Raw genomic sequence first — 27,802 nt, 5'->3', positions numbered from 1 at the left:
AGAAAACTACTCATTTTTGTCCCTGGGAACAGGTTAAGACTCAAAGCGATTTTCCCACACCAGGGAACTCCAGAGCCGCAGGTCAGGCCGGCGAGCGCTGCCTTCTGCCGCTCCAGTTCCCACCCCTTCACCACAGCCCCATTATCCCAAGAATGCCACGACAGCAAACGCCCCAAGACAGGTTGGGTCCCACCACGAATTGCTTTCCCTGGGCCAGACTCTTCGACTTTATCCAACTTTCTAAGGGAAGGGGAACAACGGAAAACTGGACAAGCGCAGATGATCAGCTCTTTGATGTGAACAGGGCAAAGAAACTTCACCTAACCTGGGTTTTCCCACGTTTTCTTCCCCATCGTTCTCGTCCTATCTCAAAAGACAGTGCAAGAGAAACGTCAGCCCCGATGTCTCGACTCATTGGGAGCGCTGTGTTTCGTTGCAGGGATGTCAGCCGGGCCTTTCGTCGAGTTGAGCACTTTTGGCCTTTGCTGCCAATTAGGTACCAAAAAAAAAAAAAGCAAAGTCCAAATGTGAGTTCTGAGATTGGAGCGTGGGTCTGCCGTCATCGGGAGAGGGCAGACAGCTCCAGCGCCTCTCCCTACTGGCACACCAACGTAGTCTTGTTCCCGTTCAGGTCAAATATCTACTCATTGTTTTTTATCCAGATGCTTTTCTAATTTAGGTACTACAAACGCAAAACTGAAAGCATTCAAGATTATGAAAAAAGAGGCATCTGAGTATCATCCGGACCCCGCGGGCTCTAGATACTACGACGGGCTCACTCTTCGTAAAAGCAGCCCTACTGAAAATGGAGATTGAACATCTGCTGTACCTATATGGACACCTACAGCTGTGGATTTGGACACAGAACGAGTTTGTTATGCTATGGTTATGAAAGATGTAACGAGCATGAAGTCATTTTACACTGTGTTATTCTTCTGTTTGCAGTTTTTGGCAAATCTTTGATGTTTGCTTTTCAATCCTGGTGAGTAGATGTTAACCAATATCATTATGAACACTTCAGAGGGAGATATAAGAAAAAAAACCTCAAAGATTAATTTGACTGAAGCACTACATTTAATCCACTACGCTGTATCCAACACTGATGACAAAATGACGTTCAAATAAAATCCTTCCACTTGAATAGATAACGAGTCACTCAAAAAATAAATCTCTACATTGTGGCCATAGACCAGCTCCTGGGCGATTCTCAAGGCTCAGACACAAAAAACTTTGACATCCTGACTTCTAACCGTCTCATAATGGATAGAATCCACCCTAAACTTCTTCCGAACAGAGAATACCAGTGAAGACACCCACTTGAGAAGCTGTGCATCTCCTCACGCCCAGCAGACAGACAGCAGGATGTACTGACATTATCCAAAAGGAGCTGCAACTGCTTCAACTACTTTTCAGTGTAATTAATAAAGCAGCAACGCAATATGGATTTCAGGGGATTTAAACTCAAACAGGCTCCAAAAGCTGGTCTCTGAGCTGGAAAAAAAAAAATAGGAGCACGTGACACACAAATGACTGACACATACTCAAACGACAGAGCAACATTTTCCTATCTGGTGCTCTGCAGAGCATTAGAAGAGTATTCTTAAGGTCAATTCATCTCGACTGGCTACTTCCCATGAGTACGCACTGGTGCCACTATTCCACTTGTACCAACCTTGCACAGCTACACAGAATTAAGATTTTGGGTTGTTGGGTGTTTTTTTTTTTTTTTTTTTTTTAAGAGGAAGAATTGCTTTTGATTTTATCCAAAACAATTATGAAACCTAAAGCTTACACTTACATTTGGTAGTGATCATTATTGGTAAGCTGCACAAAGAATAAATATCAGTACGCCCACACTGACACCATAGTAATATCGTCGCTTGATGCGGCAAGCGGGGACAACACACAAATAGCATACTCCCAACAAAAGTCTATTAAGCTTTAAACGGTTATTGGTAATGGGCAGCACAATAAAATAAGCTGATTTAAACAGTTTTCCCCAGATGATGCCCCTCTGACTGTGTTCGTTAGCAAAACCACTTGTCACATACGACGGGAAGTTCAGAACAAGCACGATGGTATCAGCCTTCTATAAGTACTCGGAGCTGGAATTTGGCAGCAGTGCACTGGATTTAGGAGCAGAGAAAGATTTCTGTAAATTTGCATGGCTGCACACATGGGCAGTAGTTTGCCAAGGGGGAAAAAAAATAAATAATAAATTAAGACAGTTTGTTCTTTTGTCAGTCTTTAACAATAAAATGACCGCACCCGGCCAAAACAGTTTCTTAAAAGTAGGTCAAAAATACCCATTCGTGATCACTTCTGCATTGCTTTCCTCACAAATGAATCGACCCGCACAGATATACGTAACGCGTACCCCGGAGACAGCGAGGCAGAGGAAGAAAACCAAATACATTAATGAGGTAGCTTAGACTGAAGAACTGCAGTTAAAAGTTTTATTGAACAAAAGAAGGTAAAACGTGGTAGTCCAAGTTCACTGAGCAAAAGCAGCTCTCTCGCTGAAGCTGCACTTTGTGCTAAATAACCTTATTAACCGAGACTATACAGAGGACACATTATGCAAGTTATCTCAACAGCAAAGGAGAAAAGGTAGATTAAATTTGATCCGATGGAACGATTTGGTCAAATTCAGTGGCTTAAGTTAATGTTTCTAGCCCTTATCTACCAATATTCAGTACAGGCATATAACAGAATATACAACTGCACTGAATTCCCATTTGTTAATAGTGTGTGCTCCCATGCCGGTGGAAGCCGGTTCCTGAAAAAACCCAAATTAAAAAAATCCAAACAGTTTAAATCTTTTGTTTGAAGCATCACTCAACCGACTCAGGAAAAACACTCGATATATGTTATAAAAAAAACCTCTTGGCCTCTACAAGGTCCGCTTCCTGTATAGCGCTAATGTTTTAAAATTGTTTCATTTCTCCCCTCTGCCTAAGAAACTTCATATGTTCGGAAAGCACCCACGAAGTCAGGTGGGCAAACAGATATGTCAAAAATACTCCGTGAAGAGAGGGAGGTAGCTCAGGCCCCTTGGCCACCTTCTGTCACAGTTCACCTTGATGCAGTCTACCTCCCCTTGTAATCTGCAGTCACAAATGAAAGGAAAAAGGGTTTCAACCATGAAATTTCGTGAAAGAACGTGTTCAATACAACGTCTTCAAATTTGACTCATGGGGCTTCCAAATGTAAGCTATAAGGTACCTTCACACCCAATACACAACATTAATAACGTACCTAGTTCATACATTGTATAGACAATATCTTCTCATTTGTTAAACATTTGGCTCGGGCGAGTACATCTGGTTTTTTGTTAACCACTTGACAAACATTCTAGGCCAAACAAACAGCACAAATAATGTCAAAGTCTTTTTTTTTTTTTTTTCCAGTAATTGTACGAAATGCTGTAGGCTAAGCCTAACAGAAACTACTGAAGAAAAATAATAGACTCCATGATGCAGTGCAAAGGTGTTACTACAACATCATAAGTCAAGGGATGTTCCTAAGGTGCTGAAAGAGGAGATTCTCTAGACGGTGACCCGGTATTGTCCTCCGGTGGAAAAACAGTAAGAGTGCAGGCTCGAATGCCGCCAAGTGATTCTGGAAGGTCAAATACTTTATGCCACTCATCTTTTTCTGGATCGTATTTCTGAACTATTTCCACCATACAGCGATTATTCCACGAATATCCTCCAACAACATAGATTTTATTTTCAAAGACAGCGACCCCAACATCACTTTGCCCACGTAACATGGCAGCAATCGGAGTCCACTGGTCTAGAGTTGGTGAGTAATATTCACAGCTTAGAACATCATCATAATCACTCGTTCCCCTAAAGTGATTTCCACCGATAACATATAGCTTGTCTCCTACAGTACACATGCAATGCAGACCTCTGACTGTCGTCATCGGAGCTTTCTGAGTCCATTTGTCTGTGTCAGGGTCAAAACACATGAGTTCCTTTTGGAAAGTATCATGGGTAATTCCCCCTAGAGAAATAAAACACATGTTAGAGTAGTGCTCACCCTAGTAAGCAATAAATAGCAGAAACGTACATTTTTGGTGAATTAATTCAGCTTTCCCTAAAACTTTTTCCCATTACCTTAGATTACTATGACCTGCGCTCCTTTTCAAATGACATTTTTGATATATCTTTAAATCTGACTACGGAAAGAAGCCGTGTCTCATACAGTACTTCCTTATGTAAGACGATACTGGCAGTTTAAAAGAACAAAAAATTGTTACCTACACTTCATTTTGGCAAAATTATTTCTTTGCTTACATTTGTTCAGTTTGCTAGTTTTGTTCCTCACCATCAAGAAACCAGGAGTCAATTTCCCTTTCAAATTTTGCTACTACTCTATTGTGTTTTAAGTGGTCCTATCACACAGCAGAATTTTCTTCAGAAAACTTTTTTCATCAACTTGACCTGGAGACAGAGAGGACACAGATTTCAAACGTTCTTCTGTTACTAGATGCCTACGGTTCTCTCTGTATTTGCCTTCTCCGCGGTTCCGTGCAAAAGTAGTTGGGAGAGGCTTTGCGGGAAAATCACAGGATTATTTCCCACGGGTGGATGGAATGTCCCACCTTCCCGCAAGGTCACCAGGCGGATCAGAAAGCCGTCGCACCAATTTCAGGCACTGTAGGCTTATTAGCTATGGTTTAAGACCGTAATATAACTAGATTCGAGGTGCTAAAAACTATGCAGGGAGCACACTGCTCCTGAACAGCCTCCTGCTGGGCTAACCATTCAACATTGAATTATCACGCCCGGATTATTAGCGGACAGAGATGGTACAGTGTCTACAGGCGTTACGCAAGAATGTACTTAATTCTTCAGTGGGGCAGTAAGAATTAAATACAGAAAAAATAGGACGACTGTCCAGCCCTGACACTTAATGACAGCCATCAAAGCGGCAGTGCTTGGGAGCTTCTCGGAGAGGAGGCATTAATGACAATGAAATCCAATCTTCACATTTTCAACCCCAAAAGCGTCTAGACTCACAGGGATAGCTGAGAGGACAGGAGAAGGAAAAGAAAAATCTGTGGGAACTACACAGCATCTACGTGAAAAACCACAGCAGGGAGCATATATATATGTGCCAACTGCAGTAAGACAAGCAAAATGGGCAAAAAAGTACAAATAGCAGTACAATGATCAGAAATTAGCTTAATGGACCTGCTCGTAGAAAAATAAGCAGCTGCACTTTATGGTAAATTCTAAAACAAATCCCTCCTAGTCTACCGGCACAAGGCCCCCGATTCAAAACGCCCCGAGGCTCAATTTGCTCCGGCGCATCTCCCCACCGGTTCTTCACAGCTAAGCAACCCTGTCCCTCCTCCTGCCCCGAATGTCAGTCTAGTTCGGAGAGAACATCCCTTAAAATCGCAGTAGGAGAACATACATAGGTCTGTGACCCCTGTAGAGATCGCCAACAGACCAAATCTTCTTTAAAAACTGAGCAGATCCCAGATTTTCAGAAAACCTATTGCTCCCAGTTTGGAAAAAAATGGAATGAAACTATAACCTCGGTGACATATAGGACTGAGCATTATACAAACGACAGACCAGTGGAAGTACAGACATCATGTATATATTGTGATTAACATGAAAACTCATCCCTTTCCATTAGCTCAACGAAGGCAGATGTTCTTTAAAGTGCTTTCCAAAATGTATCAAAGAGGATGCGTGTAAGGGTTATTGCTATATAAATGCATATATGTGCTGTTGCCTCAAAAAATTCTTATTCTGATTGAATAATTGCTTCAGAGTTCAGAGCTGTCATTTACTATGTAAATGTATATTATCTAAAGTTGTATACATTTATATATATGTGTATGCTGTATACATATACATTTATGTATATAAACACATAACATATACATTTATGTATATGTATATGCTATTTGACCGGCGTCATACAAATTTGCACCCCTGCTTATACCATGGCAAACCTATAGCAACCAGAGACTAATTTTATGGTCTCCCACTGAAATAGGAAAAGTTAGATAAGTGATTGTTTCACAGAGATGATATAATCATATGAATTATTTACCTGAAATATACATTAATCCCCCATACACGGTTCCAGCGTGACCATAGTGGGGTTCATTCATTTTTGCGACATAGCTCCATTCATTCATTCTGGGATTGTAACATTCCACAGTGGCTGTTTAAAACAAACGAGAATATAAAAATGTTGAAGCTAGCACGGCAGTTTGGGTTTGAGTACAGTCGCAGTGGCAGTAATGTATTCATAAACAGAAGAAGTATCAATGAGAAACATTGTTCAGCTGAGAAAGCGCCAAGGGAATTACTGAGCATCATGTCGAGAGACAATATAGAAAAACCTCAAGCTCTGTCCCAGAGGAACAAAAGGGAAGAAAAAAAAAAAATCCTTTTGCGTTCTTGCCTTCCGCTTGGCTCATTCCCATTCCTGCCTGACACACGACCTGCCCCGGCCCGTGACCTCTGCCAGAGGTACAGCCGTGGGACAGCAGAGGAAACGGCAAAAGCTGGATGAATTCAGCTTTTCTAGCCATTTCCTCTTGGCACAACTCCCTTCGGTGTCTGCCGGAGAGAAAGAGGGAAAAAAATTAAAACCTGTCTCGAAGAGGATCAATACATCTGGCAACCAGGACATTCTGCGCAGACCCATGTCTTCAGCAATGTCCCACTCATGCAGAAAAATCAGGCTAGATTTTCTTCTTGGTATTTTGCATTGAAATGCTCCTACACCCTCAAAAGGGGACAGCAACTTTTGACCGATTTTCTATTGTCTTGCAATGTTTCACGTACTTGTGCACAGCAACATGCGGCACGCCACATGCAAGTCACTAATTCAAACAGCTTACAAAAGCCAAGCTTAAAAAAACCCTGCAAGATGAAACCTCATTGAATCCTGAATGGAGAGGAGCAGCGCCTGTGTCGGTACACAGCTCCGTTTGGGCAACGTTCTTTGGAAATTCGGATGTTAAAATCATCAAAGGATTTGCCAAACGAGAAATCCCAGAGGTTAGTACTAATTAAAAAGAAACCCAGAGCCCAGGTGTCCTCGCAGAAAGTATTCCTGAGAAGGAATCCTCTCTTCGAAGTGGGGCGGAAGAGATGTGGAGCTGCAAGAAAAGGGCTATGCAGTAAGCACGGAGAATAGGAATAGAAACCAGATATAATACGGATCTGAGCAAGCTGTGGAGAATGGCAGTTTGAATAGTAAAATACGACCAGAGGGGCAAGAGATCCTGAAAAACCCCTGTAATATCGTGACCTTACGATGCACAAAGCAATTATCAATAATTGTGTTATCTTAAAGACAAATTAAGCCTCATTTTAAATAATTAAGACTCAGATTCTAATGCTTGTTATACAATGCTTAATCTCTGAAGAGAGATGTTTACAAACTATGTGTACAAAACTGAATCTGTCTTTGAAAGTGGCATTTTACTTGCTCTAGAACAAGCGTTTTATTCAATCAAGGGTAGGAAATCTGAGCCAGCTCCACGGAATCAGTGATGGCGACTTACAGTCCAGGATTACACATCAACCAAAAGAGGAAAAAAAAATATTTAAAGCTGAGAAATCCAATATTTTAAAGGCAGAACCTAATTAGTGTTAGTATAAGCCTGCAGAACGAGCAGTACTGGCCAGGCCAGTAAAGTACATCAATCAGTAACACTCATCCAGTGACTATAAGGTACCTCACCCTAAACTCCAACTCTGTCTTTAAAAAAAAAAAAAAAAAAAAAAATCCTTCAGAGCATTTTAGAAGAGTAAAGTTTAGCTATGGTCTCCAAAAGATCCCTAGTCAAGGAAAAAATGTAGCAAACAGTGTATTACAGTGACCTTCTAAATTATCTTTTAGCTGCTGTAAAACATACAACCTCCTTCTTGTTGCAAACCAGGATGATATTTTGTAATTCCGTGCAATTAGCATCTGGAGTAGACACATTCAAAATTGAAGCTTCCAGTCCCAGTGTCAGGAATACTATTTGACAACCAGTTCAGCATCATCTAAGGTTAAAATAAAAGAAAATCTATATTGCGCATGAGAATCACTAAATTGTTACAGCAAACTGGATTTTTTTCCGATTTTCTCCACCTAAGAGCTGAAATTTAAATTTTAAGAAATACAGAAAAGTACTGGTCCAGAACATGAAGTTCATGATACAAGGCAAAACCTACTAAATTCCTGTTTCTGTCAACAGAAATTATACACTTTGAGTCACAAATATGAAATGATTAATTTCACAATCCTGAAACTGTTTAAAATCGGTAATGACAGCCTGAAATGCTTCTGGTTTTCTAAGAGTGCCTTGCACGTCCGCTCCCAGTTTTGCCAGCCACCTCAGCGCTTTGCACGATGGCCAAAAAATAAAAAGAACTGATGCAAAGTAACTGAAGTCAAGTGTCTATACACTACTGTTGACATGCCAAATTTGCGATTTTTAAATTTTTTTTAATAAAGCCAAAAATCTCTTCTTACATTTTGGTATTTTTCCCATTTGATAACCTGCATCAGGGACTTACACAGCCCTACAGCCAGTGAATGCCGGAAACGGCCACTTGCCCAAAGGTATGGGCACAAAGAACTAATTCCACAAATTACACCTAAAATTAAAATCTCGGAGTTATATTCCTGTGTACTGCCACCTTGACACCACACGCACTATTTGCCCATCCCCAAATAAAGCCATGCTCTATCTTGCAGAAATGTATTCACCCATTCCCATTTGTATGAACGTATTCATCCATTCCAATATTCTTTTCTGAAAAGGAAAGCTTCCTACTCCGCTCTATTTAGCAATCAGGAGAAAACAAAGATGTGCAGAAATTTCAAGAACAGAGAAAAACAGATTTGACGTGCAAGTAATTATAGCTGTCCCAGTTCTACCCTGACAGCAGACCCTTCCGACCTGCTGTTCGCTGCGCCGAAATCCTCCTTCTCCTTGCTTTCACAAAAAACAAAAGCATCCTCCTTCCCCCAGCACTGCCACTCTGTGCGGAGGTGAACAACTTAAATTTCTCATAGACTATGAAGGACAGGAAGAGCGGAGTACGAGAAAGTCATCACGACGCCAGCAGCAGTCAGATTAACATGACATTCAACGCTGAACCACTTTTTTATCTCACTCTGCACTACGGATTGCTTTTACGAGAGAAGCCATAGCCAAAAGATCACTTTAGCCAGAGAAGATAAAATGCAGAAATTGGTACGCGTTACCGCCACCGCTATCACCGTGTTGTAGAGACGTTAGTTATCTGAGAAAGGACGCTGTGGAGTCCAAGATCCCTCAATTTCTCATGTGGCTTCAAAATTCTCTCAACCATCACCAGTAGAACTAAAGCACCGTTTTGACAGTGTTTCAGACAAATCATTCCAACTCAAATCTCAAATCCACCGTGCTCCAAAACGAAGCTAATTATTTCCCAGCCGAATAAACCCTACTGTTCTGTTTGGCTGTTCTGCATAGCTGTTTCCCTGTTGCCTTGCAAGGTCATTCCACTTCTCTCTCTTAAGACCTCCCTCTGCACTGAAAAGGAAAGAGAAATATACCAAATTTCAGCTCTTTAAGGTGCCCGTTAATTTAAGAGAGGTATCAGGATGTTCTAGACGTCATCTCCAGACAGAGCATCATTACAAAACGCTCACCAGAACCGCTACTTTACTGAACCTAAGCATATATTCTATATAGCACGAGACTGGTGATGGATTCATTCTCCCACCAGCACGAGTGATTCAAATGAGGCTTTATTTATGTTTAACAGTGGAACTTCTGATCTGTTCATTACCATAATCCAGGGAAGACGGGCCTCATTTTAATAGAATTAAGCAATCTCAAAAAGACACAAAGCTCTGGCAGTCCCAAGGGATGCCCAGTCTGCGCTCATTTTCTGCTACCATCTGTGATGCTATTTGAGGAGTACGCAGATATTTACCACTTCTCCATCAGCAGCTTCTAATGCGTCTTGAGGTTTATCACAGCAGCACGGAGCAACTGTGCATCATGTCCCAAAACCCAGGATCTTCCTTTTGGTATATTATTTCTATAATTCAGTTTGCTTCTGTAGAACTCAAAGCCGACTTGGTAAATTTAAACAGCGCCCTGAGTAACTTTGTCCCCAGCGCAGCAAGGAGCCACTTCAAAATAAGCTCCTAGGCAAGAGGTCCTCCAGTTCCCCCTCTGGTTTGATGTTCACAGCACTACACAGACAGCCCAGATGGGTAATGATGCGTATTCTTCTTCTTAACCAACAACATTTAAAATATAGATATTATTTAGACTCACGAGAGAAGTTTTTACATAGAAAAGGAGTTGTTTGAATAGAGGGTTAAGCATCATAGAGGGCACCTGGAAAATAAATGCCTTCACATTTGCTTGGCAGGAGGTGAGAAGAACAGGTAATTGACCTGCCCTGGACTAGAAGTCTTCTCTTTCTGTCTTTATTGCAGCACGATGATGAAGGTATCAATGAATCTGTGGTTTAGTCGCAGCCCAACATCCCCTGAAGCGCGTAGGAAAACACCATACATAAAAATGTCAAACTCCACTCAAGCCTATCAACAGCAGAGCCTGAAGTATCTGGAAAGTACCTAACTGCACAAGTTCCCTAATACTTGAAGGCACAGCTTTGGTCATCATCATCAAGCACCACAACTGAACTCCTTCAAAAACGAGCTGCAAAAATCTCCTTGTCCGAGAAGAGCAAACAGCAGCCAGGGCTCTGCACAGCAGCACAGCTGGACATTGCCGATGGGCTCTGCTCCATGAGTACCTCTGTGAGCCATTCCTGGCTTGCCCTTTGTCTCCTTTCCAAAAAGTCCTGCCTTTTTAACACACCTGCCTTCTCCTGGTCTCCTCCTCGCGCTGCAGGGGTGCGTTCTCCCGCCCTATGGGAACACCACTGGCAGGTGCCTGCTCTCCCACTTCAACAGAACCAACCAGGATCACACACGATCCTTCTAGGAGTGGGGTGTGCTTCTAGAGGGAGGGGATGCTGCCCCTCTGCTGCGCTCTGGGGAGACCCCCCCCGCAGTGCTGCCTCCGGCTCGGGGGGTCCCAACGGCAGAAGGACATGGGGCTGTTGGAGCGGGGCCAGAGGAGGCCCCGGAGATGCTGGGAGGGCTGGAGCCCCTCTGCTGGGAGGACGGGCTGGGAGAGGTGGGGGGGTTCAGCCTGGAGAAGAGAAGGCTCCGGGGAGACCTCAGAGCCTCTTCCAGTGCCTAAAGGGGCTCCAGGAGAGCTGGGGAGGGACTCTGGATCAGGGAGGGCAGCCATAGGACAAGGGGGAATGGTTTTAAACTGGAAGAGGTGATTTAGAGGAGGTATGAGGAAGACATTCTTTCCTGCGAGGGTGGTGAGCCCCTGGCGCAGGGTGCCCCGAGAAGCTGTGGCTGCCCCATCCCTGGAGGTGTTCAAGGCCAGGTTGGACGGGGCTTGGAGCAACCTGGGCTGGGGGGAGGTGGCCCTGCCCAGGGCAGGGGGTGGGACTGGATGGTCTTTAAGGTCCCTCCCAACTCTAACCATTCCATGACTGCACAGCACTAAGCTGTCACAGGGTTGAAAAATCTGGATTACAATTTCAAAATTCAGTACATTTGAAAGATCCATTACCACACCGCAATGCACGTACCCCACACACGCAAATTCCCCCGCCCTTCCCAGTGACCCACGCTTTCCTCAGTGGCACTCACTGTTAAACCAGCAGTGTTTATTCCTGCTACTGCTCATACTGCTGAGGTAGAAAGTGGTCCTTCCAAAGGTCTCAGAAGATTAAATATTTCAAAACTGTTTTGGGAAGGCTTGATAGCCCCCCAAAAGTATAATTTTTATTCCTGTGAATGTCAGGAGAAAAAAAATAATGAAGAAATTCACTTTAGTAACTTTAATCCTTTGGCCCTTTTCCATAAGAGCTGTTCTTCCAGAAAGCTGAATTCAGGTTTTGGGAATTTTTCCTCACTGACAACAGATTGAAATTAGTTTGAACCCAAGGGCAACTTCTTTAATACCTGTCCAACACACATTTGACCTTATCTTCCAAGAAAAGCTTCAGAGTTTTTCTCATCTGAAGAGAATGGGAAGTTTAAGCTGGATTTCATCTTTCGGCTGTCAAGGTTTATGAAAGAAACATGAAAATGAGAAGTGACTTGCCTCACAATTAACAAGAGAAGAAACTGAAGCCCCAAATCAAAGCATCAGACAGCTACAATATTTAGCATTTAGAGAGCGCTTTTCCCGCAGAATGATCCAATGACATTTTTCAGGTCTGTGTGGAAATCGTTGCAGCATTTTAATGATATCTTTACAGAAGATTTTTAGACAGGTGAATAGATTTTTGTGTTTTAATTAAAGCTGCAGAAGAGTTGAGGTCAGCAGAATGGTACCGCTTGATCTAATTTAAGAAAAACACTGCACTTAGAGCTGCGCACACAGGTTGCACTGGCTTAGTGACAGTATTATTCCCTATGGATTTTGCTAGACTCTACTATAACCCGATTCTGTTTAGATGGACAAGGACAGCAATCCGATTATCTGCTAATAATTCATAGCGTTAGAAAATAGCTCAACGAAGGTCAAGTTTTCCTGATAGTCAAGATGCAGCTCAACACATGGCAGTTTGTGCATTAAGCTGGCTTTTAGAATGTGTTTTCAGGTGAAGTGACACACCAGAAAATCTCCCAAAACCTCAGGATCCACATCAGCAAACGGCTGTGTGGGGGAAACAAGTTACTGCAGAACAGTTTCCCACGTTGTTTGGCAACAGGAGGCATTTTTCAACCTCTCATTTCATCAAACATTAGAATGGATTTTAAGCTCCTAGCAAAACCAGCCCTGGTTTGCGTAGCAGAAACAACGTACTATATGTTTCCAAAGAAAAATTTGCAATATGATCACGAAACAAAGTGTATATGTGAACAACTGAGATGCGTTAATTCGAAAGCAAATCTTAGCAGCAAGAGATACTGCCACAAAGGTTTGACAAGACACGGTTAAGCATTGGCCTGAAAGCAGCAAACAAAATAATGAAATGCTACATCTGGTTTAGACAAAATATTGTGCTAAAACTCCAAGTATAATCCCTGTAACATTTTGATTTTAAAGCACAGACAAATTTACAATTAAGTGTATGCTCCCAGACTCGACTGCAAAATGGACTTGGAAAACACAGTGGATTAATGCAGGCCGTCCTCTAGTGACTTTTGTTAAATTACAAGTTAGCATGTATTTATTCTTTGTCTCCAACTATCATATTTCCCTGAAATGGATTTGTTTTTTCTTTTGCTCAAGTAAAATGAATCATCATTTGCATGGGGGGGGGGGGGGAAGAGGGGGGCGGGAGGAGGCAGCAGGAGAGAGTCATTCCTATAGAGAAGTTAACTGCGTAGTCACAAGATCACAGATCACAGGCAAAATATAACGGGTTTAGTAATTTAGAAGTCCAGAATCTCAGGAGATCTGAATCTCACAGATCTGTGAGTGGGGGGGGAAAAAAAAAAAAAAAAAAAAAAAAAAAAAAATCACTCAGTCATTTGCCCACTTTAAAAGAAAAAAAAAAGGGCATTTCAAAATGACTATTTCAGAAAATTTGCATCTTTTAAAATATAACCTGCATTCAACAGGGAGTTTCTGTTGGAAAGCCACGTATCACTTAAGACTGAAAACAGCGGGTTTGGTTTCTCAACTTAAGTAATGTGGGGTTTTTTGTATATAGCTGTGTTTATATATACGCACACATGCTTATACAGGTAGAAGCAGGTGCTTACTTCACGTTTGATGATCAACATTGGATATTATGCATCAATACACAGGATACATGTATTTAGAAACAGCTTCTTGTGGAAGCCCTTCTAAAATGAACCGCTAATAGTACCCAGACAAATTTCTCTATGCATTTGCAGTATTGGCAGAAAGAAGCTGCACGCCGAGAGCTTCAGCTCGGTTCCTCTCCACCCGTCCACGGGGCAGTACGGGCCTTCAGGGCCCAACGAGCAGGGCAAGGAGCCGCGTTTCAGGAGCAGCACTCACCTAGCTCACCCGCCGCGTTTCGGCCACCGACTGCGTACAAATGTCCTTTGAGGGCACTTAGGTGGAAGAAGGTGCGCTTCTCATTTAAAGAGGCGACTTGCATCCACTTGTTGTAGCGAGGATCAAACCTAAAGACCGTGTCAACCGCCGTCTTTCCTTTCGTGTCGTAATTGCTCTGGCCCCCGACTACGTAAAGAAAGTTTCCGATGACAGCGATGCCGTGCTGGTACCTCGGTGCATCCATGGGAGCTAAGGATTTCCATTCGTGGGCCTTTTCGTCGTACATCCGTAACTCCTTGCTGACCACCAGCTGCTGCCTCAGCACTCCCCCCAACGTCACCAAGTGCGTGCTGTCCGACCGAATGGCAGTTCTCTCCGACTGCATAACCGGCTGCATGTATGGCATCATTTGGTAATTGCTGGCTTCCAAAAGCAAGTTGACGCAGGTGTTGTCAGTTCTCATGAAGTCCACCGTTTGAACATAGTTAATAAGATCCTGGGGCGTCATCAGCGGAAACCTGATGTTCTTCATGAGCTTTGCGGCGTACTCCATCCGAGGCTCCTCGTAGCGTAGCCAGCGACAAGCCGCCTTGAAGAGTTCGAGTTCAGTGCAGTGCTTAAGGCTATTGCTTGAAAGCACAAAGGCAAGACGTTCAAAGGGGAGTTTCACAAATTCACCAGTACTTAACAACGCAGGAAAGTTCTTCAGGATGAAATTATTAACATATTTATCCACTTCTGTGAGATTGTATGTGTTGGCAATTCGCCCAACCTCAACACAGTTTTCCAATGAAACCTATTAAGTAAACAGAAAGAGGAATCAAAACACTTTCTTAATTTGGTGTCTAAATGATAATGTAGAATTTAATGAATACTATAGAATCAGCAATATTTCATCATTTTGCAGTGCTCAAGGTGATTTACACTTGAGCAAATAAACATTCAACGCAATGTATATATTCATGACTGCACGGGGAGACCCAATGTATTCCTTATTTCGAAGAAAGAAATGAGACCAGGAACAAGCAGATGGCATATATTAATTATGTCAAATACATTATACAATGATGATACATAGCAATTACACAGCACTTCATCTTTGAAAAGCTCTGCAAACATCTTTGTAAGAAAGAAGTGTGGAAAATACAGTTAAGGGAGAGGACATCAGCCCAAGGTCACAGAGTAATGCAAAAGCTGGTCTCGCCATTAGACATTTTCTAACTTTATTAAAATTGTGTTGTCACAATGGAGTCAAAGAGAATGGCAGAGCTACCTCGCCAATGCCACATGTTTCAGAAAACTTATTTCAATTCCATGGATACATCCCTTAGAAATGAGCCAAATGGCATCTTTAGTAAATCAAAGCGGTGCTCTTACGGAATATGTTCAAAATTAAATACATGTCATTGTCAAAAAAAGGTAGGGATTATTTTAAAAAAAAAAAAAAAAGTAATTAATGAATCTAGGAGGATTTTCCCTAGAAAAACCTAGCACATTAAATGCTTTCACAGTACGGAACATACCCTAATTTCATTCAATACCTGAGTGACCGTATCTCTACACTCTCGCTTCATCTACCTTTCTTACATCTTTAGCTCCTACATTTCTGAGGCCACCTGGGATCCAAGGCAGAGGGACCAAGAAAGACGGGAGGGATGGGACATAAAGCTGGTCTCCAGTGAATCCAGGCGATTCATTTCGGCAAGCTCTATGGTACATATGCAAAGCAAGTCAATTTTCAGACGCTTCTTGCTGAGAATTGCAGATTCAATCCTTATTCTAACCCAAGCTTCATTTACACATGCTTTCTAGTCTCTGTGCATGTCAGTCCAACTTAACGTCGACAATTTCCACAACTGTGTGATTCTCGTTATATTTGTAACACCAAAAGAATTTAAGCTTCCAAATCTCGTGGTTATTTTTAAAAAGACGAAGAAGATTGAGAACTATGACCTGATTGCAGCTTAGGAACTATAAAACCTTCAAACGACCCTGTCATGATAGAGATTACATGATTTTAATACTGTGTAACTCAAGCTGATCATTGCCCTTTCATGGCAACGACAAATCAAAAGTCTACTAAGTATGGGAATAGGAGATTTTTTTTAAATTCACTCGAAACTGCTCTAACTCGCCCTAGAGTTAAGAACTGCAGTCATCCAAAGTCTTCATTCACACACCCTGAAACGCCTTCATACAGTCAAAGGTTCCAAATCATATTCTTCATCTCCACGAGCACTAATCCTGGAACCAGGACCTATCTAGAAGACGAAGGCATGGCAGACTGTCAGGAGTTCTATTATTAAATAGCTGTGCAATACATACATGGAAATTATTTTTGTATTAGAAGATAGAGCACATTGTTTATATCAAAATACAATCACGTCAGCTAGCAGTGACCTGTAAAACATTCTCTGATGCTTAGGAAACATTTTTTTTCTTTTGACTGTTTTTAAGAGTCGGTATCAAACTCATTTCTGTAAATTTCCTTTTAGGATTTTTAATTTAAATAAATTAATTGCATAATGGAAGCAACAGCATACCTTAAATTAGTAAGTGAAACAGGACATTCGTAGTTCTTAAATTTCTTTCAAGCTATATAAAAAAACATAAAGCAACAGAAAAATCATCCCTTAACAAACAGCTGACTCACAGCGTGCCACAGACCTTAACTCTTGCCAGGCAGTTGTCGTACTTAAAACCTGCACCGGAACACATGCACTGGCATCGAAGTACAGAGATGCAGCACTCTCTCCATATCAAGGTAAGCAGACAGAAGGACACTACTGCATACAGAAAAAGGCATGCTTGGCGTCAAAAGATCAAAGTAAAACAAGGTACAGATTATGTACCATGGGTACAGGGCGTTCAGGCTGCAGCGAAGCATTTAGACCTACTGCAGAACACACGGCAGTTACCGAGTGCCCAGCTCGCATCCCGCCGATGGATTATCATAACCATATGACACTGTAAATCTCTGCAATTGAATGTATTCCTGGAACTGAATGTATTCCTGGAACACTTATATTTGAGAAATTTTTCGACACCTTATGCGCTGTTAATGACTGATGAACAGGACATCAGCAGTTGCCAGTCACCACCGAATTCTCAGAAAATTTACCTTAGTCTTGCCTTAATTAATCCACGGGAATTGTCCTGCACTCACGGTTTTATTTCATACTACGATTGCAAGTACTCTCCATTACGCTTATGAAATTGTGCACTTTGGCACTAACAAATTCCACCCTGACCTCAAATCAGAGTACCATATTAAATATTTTCTTAAAGGTTACTTTCCTTGCCAAAAATACTATTCCCAATTTTACTGTGCTCTAAGATAACAAGCAATGTACCCGGCTAAATTATATCGCAAAGATTTCACAGTCATAAAAATTTATACTCTAGAGATTCTTAAGTCCAAAGCCAAAAAATTAGTCCTTCAACAGAATGAAATGTAATAGTTACTTCTACTTAAATATTCAAATTTGCACGGCGTTAAAGTACAAAAATGCTTTTTAAATACTTAGGGACTTAAGTTACTCTAGTGCTGATTTTCAAAAAAAAACAGTTTGACTTATGCTATGGTACTTGTGAGGGGTGTGGAAACCGTTCTCTATGGAAGTCAGTCAAACAGGAGCTCATCAACAGAAGGAACTGCTACTTCTGGAAGTGAACAGGAGGAATGGAAATATCAGACAAAAAATATAAGACTGATTATACAGTGAATCCAGAAACTAGTACAGACACTCATGGAGAACCGGCTAAAAGCCGTAACTGGACATATAGCTAAACAACTTCTTAAGTAGTCAAAAATTTTAGATAAACACTATTTTGCTGGGGCTTTGGCTACTGCGCGGAGCTGCTCATTCACATTACTCATTGTAATTGCTCATTACAAAGCAGAAGTAAAAGTTCCAGAAAATACTAAAACGCTTTTCCAAAGATAAAGGTCAAGCACAGTGCAATGTTATTACAGCTTGAAAAACCAAATGCAAAAGCCAAAGTACTTTCTCAAGAAAGCAGTTGATTTAATTCTTTGAAATTTTGAAGCAATCACCCAAGCCCTGGTAAAAAAACTTAACTGACTATAAAATACTACCAAACCGGACACGGAGCAAAATGATCGCAAGGACAAGAACCGTGGAGAACAACTCAAGAAAAATAACATGCACAGAAAATCAAGTCCTCAAGCCCAGTACTGCAAAATATTTAAGCGTCTAACTTTTTGTTTCAACGACTGTCAAGACACTGAGGTACTTAACCTGGTGTTTCAAAGGGTCCAAGTTTAAAAGAATCACAGAATAGTCAGGGTTGGAAGGAACCTCTGGAGATCATCTAGTCCAACCCCCCTGTCAGAGCAGGGTCACCTACAACAGGTTGCACAGGACAGCATCCAGGCGGGTTTTGAATGTCTCCAGAGTGGGAGACTCCACAACCTCTCTGGGCAGCCTGTGCCAGTGCTCTGCCACCCTCAAAGTGAAGAAGTTCCTCCTCATGTTAATATGGAACTTCCTATGTTCAGCTTGTGCCCATTACCCCTTGTCCTATCAATGGGCACCACTGAAAAAAAGACTCCTCCCATCCCTCTGGCATCCTCCCTTTAAGTATTTGAAAGCATTAATAAGATCCCCCCTCAGTCTTCTTTTCTCTAGACTAAAGAGACCCAAATTCCTCAGCCTTTCCTCATATGAAAGATGTTCTAATCCCCTCATCATCTTCGTAGCCCTTTGCTGGACCCTCTCCAGCAGATCCCTGTCTTTCTTGAACTGGAGAGCTTACATCCCCCAGAAATCCCCAACTTTTCGGGGGGTTCCCATATACACAAGTCCCGAAATAACAGCACAGAAATTTGACCAGCTCAGAAAACAGACTGAAGCGTACCCCCCTGTTAGAACAGGGGGTCTCTGGTGGCTCACCAAGCCGGCCCCGGCAGTACATCCCATGCTCCCGCAGAACTCCGACCATCTGGCTTCATCCTCAGTTAACCAAGTTCTCGTGACAAGACAGACTTCCAAATATCGAGGCCTCAACATTTGACAGTGTGCTAGTTGTTACAACAATGTAAAAGCACAGAATTACAGAAGGAATAAAATTGTCTTATGCAGCTACATGAAAGGTACAGCCAAGACATTAATTTTCAGCGTTTTGGAATGTTTTCTTTAATTACAGTATAACATCCCCTTCCCCATTACTCGGTGATTTTCCCCTGAGTGCTGTAATTTACTCGGATAGGTTTCTCATCTTTCTCCATTTCGTACACTGCTGCTGCTTCTGCAAAAACATTATTACGTGTTCTCTAGCACTCACTGCTTTGAAAACATTGCCGTGGCATTTTTATTAACTTTAATTACATTATGGCTCATTTAGATGTGGACCTGGGAGTAGTCCTGGTCTATCGTATAGCTATAAATATTTAAAAACAATACTAAAAGTAAGACTGAAAACATCTTAGGAAGTATTCCAGTGTTTCTCAGGGAGTCTGTTCAGCTGCAAAGATTATCAGTGCAGAACAAATAAAAGAATACATACGAGTCTGCTGCAACATATACCATTCTTTGAAGGTCTCGCCTTTTTTTTTTTTTTTTTTTTTTTTCAAATTAAGCTGTTACCTTCACCTTATGTTTTTCCTTGTAAATATTTCCATTGCCTTCTTATGAAATAATACAGTTACATTACGCTTTACATAAACTGACTTCTAGAATTTCTGTAAAAATGGACTCCCTAGGCAATTTCAAGACATTTAAGTATTTTTCTGAGAATGGTTCCATCAGCTCTCAGGTGCTGCTCTCGGCTAACTTCAGGAGAAATAAGCTCAAAGCTTGTTCAGAAAACTTACTTAAATTACAGAAATGCTACCTCAAGAACAGAGCAAACTTAGCATAATCTCTGTAAAGCCAAGATACGGTAATTAAAAAAAGCAAAACCCACCAAGTTTGCTCACCAACTCTTGTTCCTGTTCAAAATCCAAGGAAAATTCATTCAAAAATTCATTATGCAATCTGCTGAGAACGTAACTAGGTTAACAGCACAATCTTAATTTTGTACTTTCTCTACAGTTATGCGATGAGATGATGCCCCCTTAGACATCAATATAAAGGAAAACATTTAAGCCAAGAGAATCAGTAAAATTAAGAAAATTAATAAAGTCTTCCTGATTCTGAGCCTCACCCCTTTCAAATCCTGGTATCAAAGAAGATGTTTCTCACTGGAACCAAAACAGTGACTGAGTCAACATCATAAGTGAAGGAACCTTTAGCAAACAAGCGTTGTTTCAAACAATGAAAAAACTTCTTCCAAGTAACATGATTTAAGGTGAAAGAAGCTCTTTCCCTACGAAAGCCAACTGAACAAGCAGATACTCTGCCCAGAAGAAGGAGGCTGCTCCAAAAGAACACCAAGACCTAACTCCAACTTGGCCTTTATTGTAACGTCAGCCCTGGAGAGGCAGACTGCAGCATTTTGGAAGGTAAAAAAAAATATCTGAGCAACGCAGAATAGATGGTGTAGGATTTAAGAGTATTAAGATTAATGAAACATTATCACAACATTCTTGGAGAACTGGCCATTTAGAAAAGCCAAAACAAAAAGCAAACCAGTAGCGTTATAGAGCATAAATGCCTCTAACGCTTTCCTTATAAAATAGACTGCTGTTACTACCAGTTTGGAGCCCTCTCGTTTGCATAAATCCTGGCGCATGTCTTCATGAGGGAGGTCACATTTCTGAGCCGGTACCCTGAGCAGTAACGGGAACACCTGCTTCTTTATTTCTCATTACAGACTATCACAGCAAGCTAAATTCCAAATAATATTATAATTCACGTAGAACACGCCAGTTTCCCTGTTACAGGTAAAGTTAGATTTCCAGTAAGGTATAAAAGCAATTAACATCAGCAAACCTCCAGGAAACATTTGAAATAATGCCAAAGGGTGTCTGTAGGCAGAAGCGGTTTGGCAGCCCAGCTCTGACAGTGCTCCCAGCCCCCAAAGCGGGTGCTCCTCACTGCTGGCAGGACAGAGAGCTGTACCGATAGGAGACAGCAGGGTGAGAACTAGGAAAGGTATGGAAATATCACCTACTGGCATTGCTTCTATACCGTGTTTAAGCTGGAAAACATAACTGCACCCATATTCTGAGATCGCAGTGTTTTAACTATTGAAATAAAGTGAAGGTAACCGCAGTATACCAAGTGCATGCAGTAAGTTGCCTGTAACGCTAGAATGAGTGCAGTCACGCAGCGAGACCCCGAAACCTCTGACAGCTGAGATTTATTTAAAAAATAAAAGCTCTGCAAAGCAACCCAAGCTGATCAAATATGCACATGAGTTACACTTAATAAACAACAAGATTAAACAGAGGAGTATAGACCCAATACTTTCAACGAGAGGTTGGAGCCAGATGAATAGAGAGCATTTCCATGTCACATCTCTTTCCTCACACGCCTTTTCCCACCCATGAAGACAGAACCCAGGAAAAAGCTTATACGAGGAGAAGCCAGTTACCACTCAACAAGCTGAATCTTTAACAGCTCTCCTGCTTTTGCGAAAACAGAAGTTTGTTTTTAATACAGAGGAAACCGCAAAACTGTTTGAACATTCAACCTGAAGGGAGCATGGTGTCCTTCTCCAAAGCACAGCCTCAAAACAAGAGGAAACCAGCTCTGAAAGAGGGAGGGAAAGGGGGGGAGGTTGTTATCAAAATTCCCCTCCCTCAAGAGTGGGTTCAGGACCTGAGATTTTCATCTCTATAATAAACAAAAGTCAGCAGGGCTACTCTAAAGCATAAAGTGGAACTGCACGGGAATTGGTACTGCATTGGAACTACAGGGAGCTGCTTTGCAGCGCAAACTCTTTATTTGTTCCAACCGCACAAAAGCAACCATGCTAGAAGCTGCTTAAGTAGTATTCTTTTAACTAATCATTATTGCTAGAAGAGGAGGGGGTTGCTACTTTGGGGGCTGTGCCCTGCTTACAAAAGGACTTATTTTGGCGATTGTGAAAAAATATTTCCCAGTAGGAATTCAAAGGCGTTTTTAGTTCTAGCAAAATACAGCAATCAACATGAAATCCTTGTCGCTGCTTTTCTCATGTAAGCAGCATTTCTGTGACATCCCCGTGAGAACTCCATTTAGGTAGGGTATATTATTCTAAGGGACTGTGACCGGGTCCACTGGTTAAAAAGAAAGTGTAATTGTCTCTGTGATGATCACTACAATTGTGGGATTCATTCCTCAAAACAAAAAGGTTTCAAGAAAGTACATTAACAGACAGTAACCGCAGCTTGCTCTTCTATTATTTCTTTCAGTTTAACTCACCAAGATGCTCTCTTATGGAAGGACATAGAGTGTGAGAGCAGGAACTAAGAAATCCAGTAAGGAATCTGGGAACTATGATTCTCATTTGCTGCTATCACCACTGCAATACGCTTAGGAATTAGAAGAATTTTAATGTGGTATAACATTTATATCAAATTCACGCTGTACATAATACTGAGAAGCAAAAAGATTTTCAAGAAAACATGTTCTTTGCGAATCCAAATTATGAATAAAGTGACATTTTAAACTATTACATAGGCCTCATTCTTATTAAAAAAAACATACCAAGGCCTTAATCATTGTAAATGTGAAACAAGCAGTAAGTCTTACCCCAGAGATAAGAAACACTTTACAGAAGTCCAAAACAGGTAAAATCTGCAAAAAACTGGCAGCTTCCAGAGTGTCCTGAAGGTTGTCCATGTTAAGGGAAAGTTTTGCAGTATAAATGAAATCAATGATCTTCTTTAGGCCTATTTTGTTCACACCGTGAAGCTTAATGCACATTAAATCCTGTTCCTTCATTCCTCCTGAAAAAGACAGGGAGGTAAGATTATACGATCGTTTTGATGGGCTTGAAATAATTTCACAAACTTATCCAAAATGAAAATAGCATTTTAAAGTTTAATTTAAAACCCCGTACGCAACAGCAGAGAGAGTACAACTACGCAGGGATGTTTGCGGCCCCGGCCTGACTCACACACGACCTTCATCGTGGGTCTGAGTGTCCAAAGGATGGCAATTTGGAGACAGCAGTACGCATTACTTAAACAAAAACGCCACCTGTGAACATGGCCTTGAAGTAATCACTTGCAGAAGCCATCATTGCTCTGTGAACAGGAAACACTTCGTCCCCATCTCCTGGAACCAGCGTCACATCGCAAAGCAAACCTTCCACTCGCAGCTGGTCAAAACCCTGCAAGAAGAGCACAATGTGAAGCATCCATTTGATTTGGGAGAGAAAGAGTAGGAATCTCTTTCGTTTCCTTTACATAAATACTTATTGGCTTTTAATTACCTATGTACTGCAGCTCCAAAAAGTCACTAAGAAATAATTTGTCATCTTACAACTATCTAATATATTCAATGATAATTATTCATTGGAAAACAGGCAGAATAATTATTAGTTTCCAGAAATGGCTGAAGAACGCAAAGTAGACTGGGCCTTAGAAAGCAGTTTTATTCCACTAATTAAGTTATTTCCAGGAAGGAGTTTGTTTTGTAAGCTTGTACTCCAGCAACTGTTTCAGTTAGGGACTGATATTTTTTTTGGACCTACACTTTCTGGACACTTACGTGCTTTAGATATATTTCTGTTCCACACCAGTTTAAGTGCTTTCGAACTAAGAGGCTGCAAAATACTGTGGCCTATAAGGAAAGCTGTCACCTGGTTCTGTGGTTATCAAATTTATTACCAAGGTTTACATGACAAAAACTGCAAAATAAGCTCACATTATATATCTGATCTTTTCCAACTTACCCATAACGGCAAACTGTAATAAAAAAAAAATCATCTACTACAGCATCCCAGATAAGGTTCTCCACTAGAGATACACCCGGTCGGGGATACTGGAGGGTGGGTGGAATACTGTTCTCCTTCCCATACTGCGCAACAGAAGCTCAAACATAAAACAATTTCCTTCAACCAGGCATCTCTGATGTTTTTCTAGTACTAACAAGAATGTAAATGCTGTCTTTATAGATTTAACCTTTAAAGAAGTCTCGGCATCAGCCTCCACGGTTTAAAATTTAAGTTATCTTAAAGAAAGGCTGTATTTTTAAAACTGCAAAGCTGAGTAGACATGAAGATTCCAATTTGTCGCACAGAAAAGAACAGAGTGCAAATGAAAAAAATGAATTATTAGCTCCAATAAATACCAGAAGCCAAACACAGGTTTATATAAAACGAACATATTTCAATGCCTCAAACAACTTGCCCGTACTTTCTACAAACGAGGCTTCCCAACTACCAGTTCTCCATTTGCTCACATTTTGAAGAAAAAAATTAAATGAGGGGAAATAAGCTCTGAACACTTTGCCTAGAAGCCCTAATACCACTCTCTATGTCCCTTGCCATATTAAAAATGAGTAACTTTGCTCCTGGTGTACTGATGACTACAGTCTTTACCCAACAAAGTACAAAGTGAGCAAGGCACAACGCTACCGTTGGTGTTTTACAGTTTTGTTCTCCCCGTTTCTCTCCTTCGCTGATTATCTTTTTGAGTACAAAATATACAATACAGCCAAGGGAGGCTTCATAGTCTAACAGGTTTTTCTTTCGGATGGTAACCAGTTTATATTCATGCCAGTAACCTCTGCCTTGCACCGAGAGAAATCTTTCGTTGGCTGACTTCAGCTAGAAAACCTACAGCCAGGGGACAACTCCAAGCGCACCAAAGAATACAATACCTACAGAACCTAAAGAGACATTGTGAAAAATACTTAGGACAATTTAACTTGTTCCAAAATTTAGAAACGAGGGAGAGCTATGCACCGATGCCCAAGCCTTGGAAATTAAAACATAAGAATCAGTAGCTTCTCTGAATAAAACATAAAAAAAGTCCTTCTCATTTTTGTCCCAAAACTTAGGCAATTTATTTAAAACAGCAGCAAATCGATAAAATAAGTGGCAGTTCTCCAAGGAGCCGTGCCATTCCGAAATCACCTGCCCTCCTGAGAAAGGCTGCGCTGGAACGCAGGCAAGAGCCATCGCGAGCTGTAGGCTTCGCTCTGCATGGAGTGTGAAAGCTCCAGCAGAAACAAGAAGATAAAATGAATTTAGATATAAATTCTTCAAGCTTCAGAGAAGATAGCATTTTAATCCGTTCTACCATACAGTAGTGCCATATAGTCAGACCCAGCCCGGGGGTTACACCAAAGCTGGCCACGGAGGAGCGTGGGGTTCTCGTCGCATCCCTACGGCAGTGTTCACACAGGGGATGGCACAAGTCTTCACCTTAACAGAATTACATGATTATATTCAAGAGAGCATCTTTCACACAGCTGCCACTTTATTGTTTGAACGATATTACCTCTAAGAAATTGAGAGGGACCAGGGATACAAGCCGAGGAAAAGGCCAGGGTGTTTTTCCAAGCTGTTGCTTAAAGTCAAACCTTTAACTGGCAGGAAAAGGAGTTAGAAGCCATGCTCACTCGTGGGCATTGTCAGCACGGCACACTCATGTGCGGTTTTTTGAGGCTTTTTAGGAATTACTACTCCGATAAAGTCTCTTGAGTAGAGGCATTGTTAAGAGCAGCCAAAATTCTCAGTATAGATCAGTACTGACACAAGAATATTTAGTTACCTGTAATACCACGGAACTGTGAGTATTGCTGGTGAAAAATCTCGTGGTCCCTGTCTTAGAAGACTGTAGATGGGCAGAGACGCCCATATCGCTGCTACCAAGAGATACTTTCATATGAGGATCCTCCTCTTCCACCAGAGATCTAAGAAGATTAGAACAAAGAAACCTTAAGATCAAACTCATTTTCATGCAGCGCTCTTGTGCATTAAACCCAGAATCTGCTGAGACGAAACGTAACAGCAGAGAGGCTACAGGGCAAAAATCAGCAGGCGACAGAATCAGTCCTTAGTGGTCCCCTTCAGTTAATCTAAGAAAGCGAAGCGTTAACAGTCTCTGCAACAGCATAACTTCAAAAACTTTCTTTTTTGGCTAATAGATTTTTCCTTCCACCCCCACCTCCCTGATTAAGACACCTGCATGCTATTTTATTTCCACCTGCGCTTCCAGCATTGTAGGACACTTGCAGGGGGCTCATCCAGCTTTCAAAATCAAGTGTCTTACCAGACTGCCAGGGAAAGCTAAAGGATTGACACTCGAAGCGGAATATTCAAGTTCAGTAGTTTCATTCTTATGGCTTGCATTACCTTGCTCGAGTATGAAGCTAATAATAGAAAATAGACACGGTGGAGTTTCAAGCTGGACCTTCACGCTACCGTGAGAAACACGCGACTAGAAGAACTCCTTGAGGACGTGATAGCCGGTATTTTGCTACTGCAGGCAACCACTTCATCATTTTATTTTAGGATTTGTTAGCGTGAAGTCAATGCTTATGGTTTTGATTCCAAGCAACAACTGTCCAAGTCTAGATAGGAAGGGCGGATTTTAGGTAGAACTGTTAAAGAATTACTGCACTATTATTAGCCTGCCATTTTCATCTTGAGATGTAAATTAGCTTTACATAAAGAGTTCTGCATATGAGATTCTAACTACCCTAACCTGTAATTATTATAAAATGTAAATAAATTTCATCTCCAGAAATATTAACAATAACTAGTTCCTGTAATTTCCATGATCTAATGTACTACCTATTAGCATGCATAGCAGTATGATGCATGTATACACAATATTAATTAGCAAACATAAGCTGTTAATCCAGATGAGGGCATCTCCACTATTAATAAAGGCTCCGCGTTTCAGAAAAGACTCACAGCAGTTTGACATAATTGCTGCAAATTTCAGATACAAAAGGGTTTCCAAATTTTAAACGTGCAGGTAAAAACATTGGCCTCCAAGCCAGTTTCAGAAATTACTTTAAATAAGTGACAAGAACGTGCTTAAATTCCCCCCTCCCCAAGTTTTGACTGTGATCGCTATGTAAGGACATATTTGGAATTTGCGGAAGGAAAGTAATTTTCATAATTTTCTTTTTTTTCCCCCCAAGAAAAGTTTTGTTTCATTTTTAAAAACACATTTACCCCCGCCTTCTTCGGGCACGGGGACTATGTAGAGCAGTTTCTGAAACTCACCCGTTACCCTGCCAGCACTGCTGTGCCTCGTTCAAACCCACGGGTACAGAAGGTCAGCTAGGAAAAGGTATTTCAAACAAAAACCACCACTCAACAGCGTACAAGGGTTTGAAACGGTGAGGTTTTATGCACACAGACATGACAACAGATCGTAGGAACAAGAGTACAGCTGAAGAGCTTTGACTTCTAATGTAGCAACCCCATACTCGGACATCTGAAAAAAAAATATTAATAAATGTGGATGTGCTGCAGCACGGAAGAGTTGTGTCGTTTTTGAAAAAGAATTATCTCTATTTTACAAAACAACTCCAGAGTATAACTTAAATAAAGTTTTACAGGGTGTACCTTAGAAAAGTGCTCTCCAAACTACCATCATCCATGGAACGCACACAGCGATGCAACACAGCGGCAAAGCAGTCATGACCCCAAAATATTTTCCTTCACTTTGTCCTAGGCTGTTTTGGGGGGTGGGGTTTTTTTGTGTTCTTTTTTCTTTGTTTGTTTTAGTTTTAATACAATGACATCAAGGAAGGAGTCCAACATAATTTCAAAGGACAGCCGGTCTCTAAATTTGTACATGTCTTCCTAAGAAGAAATATAAAATAATGTGGGGAGACTTGAAGCGTGGGCAGGAAGGGACGGCAGATTCAACTAGCACGAGTCTGGCTGTAT

At 41.3% G+C, this 27,802-nt stretch overlaps 1 protein-coding gene across 1 annotated transcript in view; it reads right to left on the bottom strand.

Moving 5' to 3' along the window:
* Nucleotides 1-2,442: 2,442 nt before the first annotated feature.
* Nucleotides 2,443-27,802, bottom strand: part of KLHL13 (kelch like family member 13) — an 85,574-nt gene continuing 60,214 nt past the window's right edge. Inside the window, exons 3-8 of the mRNA XM_082488204.1 lie at nucleotides 25,665-25,806; nucleotides 23,143-23,275; nucleotides 22,693-22,889; nucleotides 14,051-14,846; nucleotides 6,082-6,195; nucleotides 2,443-4,011 (exon numbers count right to left, since the gene is read on the bottom strand). Coding sequence (XP_082344330.1) covers nucleotides 3,524-4,011; nucleotides 6,082-6,195; nucleotides 14,051-14,846; nucleotides 22,693-22,889; nucleotides 23,143-23,275; nucleotides 25,665-25,806 — 1,870 coding nt within the window. The 3' untranslated portion in view covers nucleotides 2,443-3,523. The remainder of the gene's footprint in view (nucleotides 4,012-6,081; nucleotides 6,196-14,050; nucleotides 14,847-22,692; nucleotides 22,890-23,142; nucleotides 23,276-25,664; nucleotides 25,807-27,802) is intronic.

The sequence above is a fragment of the Vanellus vanellus genome (assembly GCF_965231255.1).
Source record: "Vanellus vanellus genome assembly, chromosome: 10".
NCBI classification, from domain to species: Eukaryota; Metazoa; Chordata; class Aves; order Charadriiformes; family Charadriidae; genus Vanellus; species Vanellus vanellus.
This window is presented reverse-complemented; position numbering and strand designations above follow the sequence as displayed.